Genomic DNA, 12,864 nt, shown 5'->3' on the forward strand with positions numbered 1-12,864 from the left:
CCTGTCCGCCAGCCTTCTCCAGAGCAACATGAGCATGCCTCTGTGGCTGGGGCTCTTAGCCCTCTTAAAGGTCCATCACCGACTCTGGTGAGCAGCATAGGACTCACCACGCTGCCTGCACCATCGTCATCCCAAGCCCAGGTGCAGAGTGGGCACGGTTCTCCACCTGCTCCTATGATGTCTCAGGTGATGCAGGACCAGTCTAAGGCTTCCTGAGAGAGAAAGCTAGCTGTTAAGTCTCCTCTGGGGACGGGAGAGCTCCATAGGTCACTGGACAAGTAATCCTGTGGCAGGTCACAGCCGCGCCGCCGATTTGCCCAAACTCTCCCCCTGGATGTCGAGACATTATTCCCCAGTGCGGGGTCTGCACTCTCCATATTATGACCGACTCTGTTCCCCCCCTCGCTGAGCCGCATCTAGACGTCTGTCTCGGTTGCTGGGACCGTGGGACTACTTCTCCTCATGTTTACTGGTCTCCCCGGCACCGTTCCACCCGACCCAAATCTCCCTGGGACCAGGACCGTTCACCCCGGAATAGCCGCCGGTCACTTACGCCTGGTCAAAGCTCACTGGTAGCCATGACCAGCAAGTAGACCCAGGCGTCAACAGGTCCTCCCTGGTCACTGAAGATTGGTTCCTTTGGTGCGGAGGCCCAGCTCAGCCCATCGCCCCGGTCTCCACAATGGGTTTGGACACTGGGAACTTCTCTGCTGTCCACGGCACTGTGGTGGCAGCACAGCCAGTGGCCAACACAGTGGCTGTATTGGGGAGCATGGGGCATTTCGGTGATGATGATGCCCCCTTTGCAGCACGTATCAGTGGCTGCGTTGGAGCGAATATAGACTGCCCCACTGGCACCAGATATGGTACTGGAAGCTCGCTCCGAGGTCAGGGTGGAGGATGCGGTGCTTACCCTCAAACCTCCCTCTCCAACGGCTGCTGAGCCCTCATGCCTCCTCTTCCCTGGACAAGGTACTCATGGGACCTTCCAGGGCCAGCTCCCCAGATGACTTTAAAGAACACCAAGCCCTTCTCAGGCGGGTGCCCAAGAACTTGAGGCTGGAAGTGCAGGAGATAGTGGAGCAGGAGGACACCCTTTTCAATCTCCTCTCAAGAAGCTGAAGTTCTGCATGGTCTCCCTGGCCTCCATTATCCCCTCCCTGGATCTGGGAGACTGGTATGCCGCTCTCAACTTAAAGGATGCTTGCTTCCATGTCTCCATATTACTATGAAATGCAGGAACCATCTGTGTCATGGGGACTGGGCACCACTTACAGTTCACAGCACTACCCTTTGGCCTGTCCTCCGCTCCCAGGGTGTTCACGAAATGCATGGCGCCAGTAGTGGCTTACCTCAGATGTCAGGGGATCCAGATCTGTCTGTACCTTGATGACTGGCTCCTCAAGGGCATGTCTCCGGGTCAGGTGCGGAGAAGCCTTGATCTAGTATGCTCTACCTGCAATGACCTGGGCCTGTTAATAGTCACAGAAAAGTCCACGTTAATGCCGGTCCAGCGCATAGAGTTTATCAGAGCGGTTCTCGATTTCACACGAGACAGGGCCTTCATTCCGAAAGCACGCTTTCAGGCCATGGTGGATCTCATTGTCCAGGTGAGGAGACATCCGATCACCATGGCCCATGCTTGCCTGCGGCTGGTGGACCACACGGCAGCATACATGTACGTGGTCAGGCACACCTGGGTTCGTCTGCCACCCCGCATACATGGCTAGCAACGGTCTACGTTCCCAGCAGGTACTGCTGGGACCAAGCAGTCACAGTACTGGACCGCGTCCTCTCATCCTTGAACTATTGGCTAGACCCCTAGTTAGTGCTGCAGGGAGTTGACTTTGTGTCCCTATCACCGTCACTCACTCTGGTCTCAGATGCATCAGATCTGGGCTGGGGAGCCCACCTGGGCGAGTGCGGCAGCCAAGGTCGCTGGATGCAGCACAATTTAGCTCTTTATATCAACGTCAGGGCGGTGGCCTGGCCTGTCAGGTGTTTTTGCCCCACCTAAAAGGCAAGGTGATGCAGGTCCTTATGGACAATATGGCCATGATGTATCACATCAACATTACATCAGGTCCTCAGCCATGTGTCAAGAGCCAAGAAGCCTCAGTCTCTGGGACCTTGGTGTGCAGAACGCCATCCACCTGATGGCCACTTGCTTACCTGGAACGTCCTGGCAGATCACCTCAGCAAAACTTTCTCCTCTCGCCACGAGTGGTCCCTCCATCCAGAGGTGGTCAACCTGATCTTTCAACGGTGGGGGACTCCCCAGGTGGACCTGTTTATGTCCAGGCAGAGCAGGAAGTCCCAGGTGTTCTGCTCCAGGATCAGGAAGGCATCTGACAGGGAACCCTTGTCCCCACCGGGGTTCAGGAGCGCTGATTTATGCTTTTTCGCCAGTGCTGCTTATCCACAGAGTCCTGCTAAAGGTGAAGCAGCACAGAGCATGGATCATTCTCATTGCCCCGGCGTGGCCTCGCCAGCACTGGTTTAGCATGCCAATGAGTCTTTCAGTGATGGACCTGCTGCAGTTACCTTTCTGTCTGGATCTGCTGTCTCAGAAGCATGGCAATCTGCTGCAACCAAATATGGCATCGCTGCACCTGATGATGTGGCTGCTCTATAGCTGTGCACGGACGAGCGAGTGTGCTCCGCAGTGGTCCAACAGGTCCTGCTGAGCAGCAGGAAGCCTTCCACCAAGGCTTCCTTTTTGGCCAAGTGGAACCGCTTCGCATGTTGGGCTTTGGACAAGCACGTTTGTCCTAAGGAGACCTCGTTGCAAGACATCCTGGACTATTTGCTGCATCTAAAGCTCCAGAGGTTGTCTCGTCTTTGGTCAAGATGCACCTGGCAGCCATTTCTGTGTTCCACCCTCTGCTTCAGTGCAGGTTGGTCTTCGCCCCTCCCATGACAGTGTGGTTCCTGAAAGGTCTAGAGCACCTATACCCACATGTCCGAGACCTGGTCTCCCCGTGGGACCTGAATCTGATGCTATTGAAGCTCATGGGCCCTCCCTTTGAAACCCTAGCTTCCTGCTCCCTCCTGCTTCTTTCCTGGAAGGTGTCCTTTTTGGTCGCTATAATGTTGGCTCTACAAGGGCACAATCCAGCTGTGCCCACATCCAGCTTTTCTGCCCAAGGTTGTTTCCCAGTTCCACTTGGGCCAGGATATTTACTTACTGGTCCTGTGTCCGAAGCCTCGCATCAGATGAGGAGTGAAGGTTGCATACGCTGGACGTCAGACGGGCGTTGACCTTCTACGTTGGTAGAACACGGCCATTCCATAAGTCAGCGCAGTTGTTTGTTGCTGTCGCAGACAGGGTGAAGGGCTGCCTGGTGTCAGCCCAGAGAATTTCGTTTTGGATCATGGCGTGCATACGCCACTGCTACGGGCTGGCGAAAGTGCCCCTGCCAGCGACTGATGGCTCATTCCACTAGAGTGCAGGCGTCTTCAGCAGCCTTCCTGGCACAGGTGCCAATTGAAGAAATCTGTTGGGATGCCACCTGGTCATCGGTCCATACGTTCGCGTTGCACTACGCACTGACTCAGCAGGTGCGAGACAACAGTGGCTTTGGCAGAGCTGTACTGCAAGCTGCACAATGGGGAACTCCAAGCCTACCTCCACTGATACTGCTTGTGAGCCACCTAGAATGGAATGGACATAAGCAAGCACTCTAAGAAGAAAAAATGGTTACCTGCCTTTCGGAACTGTTCTTTGAGAAGTGTTGCTCATGTCCATTCCATTACCCTCCCTCCTGCCCCTCTGTCAGAGTTGTCAGAAAGCCCACGCCCTCTCAGTTCCTTCTCTCAGTGCCTGATACACCGCGGCATGAGCGTGGCCCTCTAGAGGGCGCTACAGCCGGCCCTCTGACTGCAGCTAAAGCAAAAATTTCCAGACATGCACGTGGGTGCATGCATACCTAGAATGGCATGGACATGAGCAACACATCTCAAAGAACAACAGTTATGAAAGGTAGGTAACCATTTTTTCTAGACAAATTGGAGGATTGGACCAAAAGAAATCTGACGTTCAACAAGGACAAGTGCAGAGTCTTGCACTTAGGATGGAAGACTCCCATGCACTGCTACAGGCTGGGGACCAAATGGCTAAGCGGCCGTCCAGCAGGAAAGGAGCTGGGGATTACAGTGGACGAGAACCTGGATATGAGTCAGTGTGCCCTTCTTGCCAAGAAGGCTAATAGTATATTGGGCTACATTAGTAGGAGTGTTGTCAGCAAATTGAGGGAAGTGATTATTCCGCTGTATTTGGCACTGGTGAAGCCACATCTGGAGTACTGAGTCCAGTTTTGGGCCCCCACTACAGAAAGGATGTGGACAAATTGGAGAGAGTCCAGCGGAGGGCAACGAAAATGATTAGGGGGCTGGGGCCCATGACTTACGAGGAGAGGCTGAGGTAACTGGGCTTATTTAGTCTTCAGAGGAGTGAGGGGGGATTTGATAGTAACCTTCAACTCCCTGAAGCGTGGTTCCAAAGAGAATGGAGCTAGGCTGTTCTCAGTGGTGGCAGATTATAGAGCAAGGAGCAATAGTCTCAAGTTGCAGTGCGGGAGGTCTAGGTTGGGTTTTAGGAAAAACAATTTCACTAGGAGGGTGGTAAGGCACTGGAATGGGTTGCCTAGGGAGGTGGTAGAATCTCCATCCTTAGAGGTTTTTAAGGCCTGGCTTGACAAAGCCCTGGCTGGGATGATTTAGTTGGGGTTGGTCCTGCTTTGAGCAGGGGTTTAGACTAGATGACTTCCTGAGGTCTCTTCCAACCCTAATCGTCTATGATTCTATGATCTTGAGGAACAACAGTTGCAAAAGGTAGGTAACTGTTTTTTCCTACTCCAAAGAGTCTGCAATCTAAGTAGTAACTACTAGTTCTTCGAATAGTGTCCCTTTTGGTGTTCCACTTCAGGTGTACATGAAGATTGGATGATTTCTAGCTAGCAATGTCTATTCAGCCCACACATAGACCCCATGGCTTCTTGTGGCAGACACTGAGGCTATATAGGGGTACGTGGGCAAACTGCCTGCAGTTTCTTCTCTACCACCTCAGCCTGAGACAGAACCCTAGTGTGTCAGCCTAGAGCATACTTGGACTTCTTTCTTTTCTCTTTTTCTCAGTTAGTTTATTGTTGTAGGTCAGTATTTAGTACAGTTGGTTTCAGATGAGAGGATGTTTTTTTTCTTCCCTCTGGAATACCGGTCTTCTCCTGGCGGGGTATGCCTTGTTTGCCAGGCTTCAAATGCTGCCTCTCTTGCCAGGAGGCTATGCTAGTAAGTGACGGGCACTCCATATGTGTCTGTTGCCTGGGGGAGTCCCTTGTCTCCTAGAAGTATTCCTTCTGTTTGGCCCTTTAAGAGCAAAGCTAGAAAAAACAGGGAGGTAAAGGTCAGACTGTTGGCAAGAGAATGCTCCCTGCAGCTACCCTCTGATCCAGATCAGGAGATTACCCTCCCCTCCTCGGTACATTTGTCCATGGACAGATCCTGCACCCCATCAACCTTGAGGCATGCTTCCCCTAACAAAGGGACGTCTTTGGAGCCTGCTGGGAAGACTCCCAGAAAGAGGAGCATGGACTCTCACTGAGCCAGCTCCAAAAAAGACTTCGTCCCCGTTGAGATCCTTGTACTTCAAGAGTACTGTTGAGGTCAAGGACCCTTTCTCCAGTACCAGTAGGCCTGCAAAGCCCCTGGAGCTCTAAGGACTGGAAGCACAGCTCCGATAGGGCAACTATATCCTCCACCAGTAAGGAGAGTAAGCACAGGGTACTACCTATTTTGGCCCTGCTCAACACCAAAGTATCCTGCTCAGCTATTGATGTTGTGTCTTAACCAGCCATTGGTACTGTTGTAAGCAGCTCAGGCAGGGGTACCGAGCAAACATTGGGACTTGACATCTACAATGCCTGAAGTACACCCATCATCCTTGGGACTGTCAGCTACAGCAACGTCTGCTATGGTGTCGGTACTGGGGTCCTTTCTGGTACCACAGGAGTTCCGATACTCAATGGACCTCTCTGGATCAGACAAACTAGAGTGTCCATTGTTGTTGGGTACCAAGCGTCTCTCAGTACTGAGACCTCAGTCTCTGAGTGGCCACTTCATGGCACAGGACTGTGCTCTGTCCTCAAATCCTGCTCCGCTATGGGAGGATGCGAGAAGGAGACCAGTTGGGAGTCCTCTTTGATTTCAATGAAGGGTTCTCCTGCATACCCCTTCAGGAATCCACTTTCTCACAGGGAGGACCTTGCTGGTCAGCAAGAAAGGTGGAACTAACTTTGTATGCAACCCCTACTTCCTTATGGACATCCCCCAATGGCCATATTGGGACCTATGGGCTGCCGATCGACAGCAATTTAACAGCCACTGGTATTGTCTCTCCAAAGACAAGGTTTCACATCCTCCCCCTACCCATCCAGGACAAGAGAAGATATTTGAAGAGCAGGAGGCTAGGGTAGAAGAAGAGATCACCCCTGAGTTTCCCATTTCATCATTCTTGCTGGAAGAGGCAGTTATAGCTTCACCACCTTCCACAGCTTCAGGCGGTTTCAGGACGTCATTAGAAGGGTAGCAGACACCCTGCAGATCCCTCTGGTGGAGGTCAAAGATCCACAACACAAGCTGCTAGATACTTTGCAGTCGGCAACCCCCCCTTCAGAGTGGCATTACTTATTAATGTGGCTCTCCTGGATCTGGCTAAGACAGTGAGGCAAACGCTTGCCTCTGTTGCACCAATGGATTCCAGCTTTCTATTTTCCCATCTCCCACCTTACTCCCTATTGGTGGATGCAGTGAATGAACAGGTTAGGCAGCAATTTTTTGACATCTGCCCTCTATGACAAGGACCAGAAGTAAGTGAATCTCTTTGGGCAAAAATCTTTCTTGTCCGCAACCCTGTTGTTCCAGATCACAAACTCTCAGGTGCTCATGACCAAATACAATTTTACTAATTGCAACAAGCTCATGGGCGCTATTGAGCAGTTGCCACATGACTGCAGGGAACAATTCCAGTTCATAGTTGCAGAGAGTCACCTGCTGGCCAGAACAGCTCTCCAGGCATCCCTAGATGCTGCTCATTACTGCCAGCTCTATCTCCATGGCAATAGTTATGCGCGGGGTGTCATGGCTCCAACTTTTGGGGTTTCCAGGCGAGTTTCAGAACACAGTAGGGGACCTCCCTCCTGGTCATAGGCTTTTCTCAGAGATCATGAATGACTCCTTGCACATGTTGAAGGACTCCAGGGCTACCCTACCTTTCTTAGGCATTTACACATCAAGGAGCAAGAAGCTTTTTAGTAGGTCAGACTGTCCAGAGATCATGCCCTGTTTAGTTCTTTGGATATCATAGACCCGTGGAACTCCCCAGAGGTTGCACAGCAAGAGGGCTATTCAGTGGCCCTCGACAACCACCCAGGTGTCACCTAAACATGAGTTTTGATGGGCTGGTCAAGAGATGAAATCCCTCCCCCCCCCCCGGATTTACAGTTGCACCCCTTTAGCCCACCTCCCTCCCTCCCCTTTGGGGGCCAAGTTATCCATTTCAACCCAACTTGGGAGTAGATCACCATGGATCAGTGGGTCTTAGAGATCATAACATCAGATTATACCATCCAGTTTGTCTGTCTGTGTGTGTGTCTCTCTCTCTTCCCCCCAATTCTCCTTTCCTCTTCAGGGACCCCTCTCATGAGCTTCTACTAAGGCAAGTTGGACTCTCTCCTCCAACTAGGAGCAATAGAACCAATCCCTTCCCTTTACAGGGTCGGGATTCTACTCAAAATACTTTCTAGTGCCCCAGGAGGACATAAGTTGGAGGCCAATCTTAGATCTAAGACAGATCAGTTGAACAAATTAGTGAAGCCTCAAAAGTTGAGGATGGTGACTCTAGCAACTATAATTGCCCACCTCAACACACTCTGAGTTTAGGGCGGATGGATAGCCCATGAAATTAGTTTTGACATCAACCTGTCGAAGCTCAGGGCAGTCAGGAATTCTTGTCTCCATTTCCTACCCCTCATCAGGGCAGAGCGATCTGGGTCATGATGGACAATATGTCCTTCATGCTTTACATCAACAAGCAGGAAGGAACAAGATCCTCCTTGTGCACTGAAGCTATAAAGCTCTGGAACTGGTGCATAGCCCACCGTATCCATATTTCAGTGGTCCACCTCGCTGGAACACCACAGCCAATGCTCTCAGCAGATACTACTCCCACAACTGTGAATGGGAGCTGGGCACTCAGGTTCTCTATGGCTTATTCTAGAGATGACACTGCCAGAGATCAGTCTTTTCACCACCTCCAAGAACAGGAAGTGTCCTCTTTTCTGTTCAAGGCAGGTCTGAGTCACCAATCCTGTGGAGGAAGAGCCTGTTCTATGCCTTTCCCCCAGCACCCATAATTCTAAGGGTGTTGAACAAGATCAGGCAGGACAAGGCCAGAGTCATCCTTCTAGTACTACCTGGCCGAGACAAGCTTGGTACCCTTAACTGCTTGTGTCCAGCTATCAATCGAGCTCCCAACCATTCCACATCTCCTGTCTCAGGATGCTGGTCATGTGCTTCACCCCAGTCTAGTAGTTTTACACCTCAGTGCATGGTTCCTGGATGGTTCTCAGGAATACAGGTTTTCAGCTCTACGGAGGTGCAGCAGGTGGTGTTAAACAGTAGAAAAACATCAGTCCGCACTACTTACCTGCAAATATGGAAGAGATTCATCTGTTGGGACGGTGGTTGATAACTCTGGCTGGAATCCACTCCTGTTTCCCTCGTCCTAGATTACCTGCTGGATCTGAAGATACCCAGCTTATCCATCATTTTGGTCAAGGTACACTTGCCCACCATATCAGCCTTTCATCTCCCTGTCCAAGGACTTGACATTTTTGCTCCCTGGATATCCTCCAGATTTATTAAGGGTCTGAGTAATTTCCTTCCCCACATTAGACCTCCCACCCCATCTTGAGACCTTAACCTGTTTCTCAGCCATCTCACAAGACCTCAGTTTGTACCAGTGGCGACCTGCTCCCTACTTCATTGGCCAGTAAGGTAAGGGAGATTGGAGCCTTGATGGCAGATTACCCCCTTTACCTTTTATTTTTTTTAAAAAAAAAGTCTCTTTACGTCTGCATCCTAAGTTCGTACCAAAGGTTGCAATTGGATTTTCATCTTAACCAATCAATCCATCTAACAGTATATTTTCTGAAACCTCCATTGTTCTCAGCAGGAGTCCTCTTTTCATATTCTGGATGTTAGAAAGGCCTTGGCCTTCTACCTGGATAGGACTAAGCAGTTTAGGAAAGCTCCTAGACTGTCTGTATCCTTTGCGGATAGATGTGAGGGGGCCCCTGTTTCTGCTCAGACTTTTGAAATGGGTATCAGGCTGTATCTCTACCTGTTGTGAGTCTGCAGGTGCTCATCCCCCTTCCCCCTGGGGTTAGAACACATTCAACCAGATCACAGGCAACATTTGCTGCATTTTTGAAGAATGTTCCATTATTCGAGACACACAGAGCCACTAATTGGATTTCAGACCATATGTTTTTAAAGTTTTAGACCCTGCTTCATGCCATCAGATCTGTTGCGACACTTGGCTCTGCAGTACTGTCTTCAGTTTTGGATCCTGTTCTGAAACTTTCCTCCTAGAATAGTGCTCAGAAATCACCTGAAGTGAGGCACCCACAGGCACAATTCTCAATGAAGGAGGAAATGTGTGTCCCTATGGGTGCTTTGCTATTGGCTCTCCTTCCCCTCTGCTTCAGTTGTTCCCTAGGGGATGACTGAATAGAGGAGGACCTGAGGGCAATTTGTTCACACACCTTTATATAGTCTCAGCCTCTTCCACGAGGAGACAGGGCGCATGTGTGGGTCGAATGGACACTGCTAGCTAGAAATTGCCTATTGAAGGCTCGAGAGGTACATGTGCACCTGAAATGCAGTACACATAGGAACACTCATCTCAAAGAACTACAGTTAGTGCATAGGTGAGTAACATTTCCTTCTATATAACATTTGGTTCTTTTTAATTTATTCATTTTTAAAACTAAAATAATTTGAGAAATTTGGGCACAGTGGAAACAGAAGTCCATTATCTACAGAACATGACAGCATAAAAAGTGTTGTTAATATGGGTCAATTTGTCTCCCCTATTATCTTTAAAGCAATTCTTAATAGATGCAAGTAACTAAAAAATCCTATAGAAAACTCACCTTGACTGTACTTGGGTGAATAACCTACACAAATAAGTATATCCAATACACGATAAATATTTCTTAAATCTAATTGTTGCCACCTGAAGTGCCTGTTACCGTTCATGACCTGTGAAATAGTAAAGAGAGACTATCTAGTTGCTCCCTCCTCTTATATAAGTCTGTCAGTTCTACTGCCACCTACTAAATACTCCACCAAACAGCTATGTACTAATACATTTAACCTGTTTCTCTTAGTCTCAGAGTGAAAAGGTCAGATCACACTGGCCAACATCATTACCCTCTGGTGATGGATACTCTGCTGTGGGGACTCACAGATTTGTCCAAAAGGTGAGATGTTTCCCAGGATCTTTTTAGAGAGTACTTATTGTAAATAAAATCATATTTCCATTTTAACTAATACATTTGTCATACGGATTGGTGAGATCTAATTTATAGATGTTTCTAGTAACTTTGAACACGTCACTCATTGGAATTGACATATCCAGGGTTGGAGAGGACTTTTTCCTTGAAAAAAAATCTTTGAGCGTCTATTTTAGAATATTCCTGATATGTAGCAAGCATGTCATAGTTTGAGATAAAAAAAAAATTATGCCAGAAACTTAATAATCTTTAAATATGCTTTTTCTTAAATATAAAATCATTAAACTAGTTAAAAGAAAAAAAGCTAGGTTTTTTAATCAGGGTTGATTTTGACCTTTTTCAATGTTACTGGAAACACTTTTTTTTTTCAGGGCCATGTTGGGAGTATAATATATAATAGTTGCATGAAATCAGCTTTTGCTGCTGTGCTTGCTGCTTATGGTGCTTTTGTTTTCCTTTTCTTCATTATCTTGTGCTTGGAAGTTGGTACTGAAAGCTCTGTTGTGCCTTTGTTCTGATTACTTGATTTTTTTCTTTGTCTGTCTCTGGTAGCCCTATAGTCGCTCTTCCTCCATGTCTTCCATTGATCTAGTCAGTGCCTCTGATGATGTTCACAGATTCAGCACCCAGGTATTGTAAGCATATAGTGGCTTTGTATATCATTTTGCTGTAGTTCATCTTCTCTCTAACCTGGGTTCCCTTTGTTCCATAAATCACTTGTGCTTGTTTTAGATGAGTACGGATAGACACATACCAAGGAATTCTCTAGTCCTGTTACTGAAAGATTGTCTTTTTGCATTCTGCTTGCATCTATATCACTCTTGCAAGGGCCTGAATCTTAGAAATAATGAGGATTAATATCTGCAGAAAAAATGTGTAACTTCAAGATCCCACATTTCTGATGTAATAACTTAAAATAATAAAAGTGAAATAACAGCTGTGTGGGATGGAGATAAATTTGACTTTAAAATGAAGGAGAGTTGTTATGTTTGCATGTAAATCATTTATTCTAAGAAGTGTTTAATTTCCCAATCTTTTTCACATATTTAGTTCATATATCTTGTAATGACCATTAAGAAACTAAATCTTTCTACAGTCCAACGGTACTGTTTGCACCTCTGAGACTTTGTTTGTAATTCAGCACTAAAAGTGTATGCTAGACTTTATTGGGCATGCACAGTTTGAGTTTGGAACCTTTTTTTAAAATATATTTTATTATACCTATTTGTGGCAGATTCACTAAGGCATGCAATACCAAAGCTAAAATACACTTTTAGATCTGTATAAGCAAGCCAAACATTTTAATGGTCTCCTGGAAGTGTTCAACGGACAAGCTATTCAAAGAAGCAATGGGGAAAACAGTACGAAGATAATAACAATACACCCTTCTGACAATTAAGCAACAGAAGGAGGACTGTTGGACTTCATCAAAAAGCTGACATATTGCTGTCATATAGGCTGGTCTACAGCTTTTAACCATGGCCATGGTATAATTGCTCAATACACCTGTTTTAATAAGCCCTACCAAGAGCTTCCGGGCCAAATTTTTAACAGTATTTAGGCATTGCTGTGCTCAGCATTGCAAAGCATAATTGATTTAGGAGCCCAAGTTTAATTTCCAAAAGGGGTTTAGGCACTTAGGAACCAAATCCCTTTAACAGTCAATGCCTAAATACCTTTAAAAAATCTGGGCCTTAGCCCTTATATTGTTAACAGCAAAGATTGAAGGATGGGCTGCGGACCCATTTTGATGAAAACTTGTTAGTGTCTAGACGAGTAGGGGGCTGTAAATTTTGGAAGAAAATTAGTAGTGTCCATAAACTTAAGAATTTTGAAAGATAAAATAGTGAAGAACTTACTGAATTCCCAGACTTGCCATTCCCACAACTGGGTTTTCCCTCTGCTCTCCATTACTAGAGGCAGAACCAGATCTGTTGGTCATCAGGAAGACAACTTGGCTCTTCTTCAGAATGTGCAAGCCAGTGAAAATACTTCCAAAACTGAAAAACAGTGTAATATTATGTGTGTGTATGTAATAAACTTTCCTTGAATAAGTGTGTCTTCAGAGCATTGTAACAGTTTTCATTAAACTAAACTTGTTCATCCAATTAATGGACAGATTGGAATGACCAATCTGGATATTCAGTGAAGAGAAATCATCATCAGGCATCAAATTTCTCACTCATTTCCAGGCTCCCTATTCCTACTTGTTCATTCCTGGCTGGTGTCGCTATACACACTGGGGCAACACCACTTGGGCATAGTTGTCACACTTCCCCCATCTGTG

The 12,864-nt window shown here is 47.4% G+C and overlaps 1 protein-coding gene across 2 annotated transcripts in view; it reads left to right on the forward strand.

Annotated features, from left to right (window-relative positions):
- The window catches only part of CERT1 (ceramide transporter 1), a 159,175-nt gene that overhangs the window by 125,314 nt on the left and 20,997 nt on the right, over window positions 1–12,864 (forward strand). The window contains exons 10-11 of one of the 2 annotated variants that reach the window (XM_048851577.2): window positions 10,452–10,544; window positions 11,130–11,207. In XM_048851577.2, coding sequence (XP_048707534.1) covers window positions 10,452–10,544; window positions 11,130–11,207 — 171 coding nt within the window. The remainder of the gene's footprint in view (window positions 1–10,451; window positions 10,545–11,129; window positions 11,208–12,864) is intronic. The other variant, XM_048851580.2, reaches the window with a different exon arrangement.

This window comes from Caretta caretta, chromosome 5, assembly GCF_965140235.1.
Source record: "Caretta caretta isolate rCarCar2 chromosome 5, rCarCar1.hap1, whole genome shotgun sequence".
Lineage (NCBI taxonomy): Eukaryota > Metazoa > Chordata > Testudines > Cheloniidae > Caretta > Caretta caretta.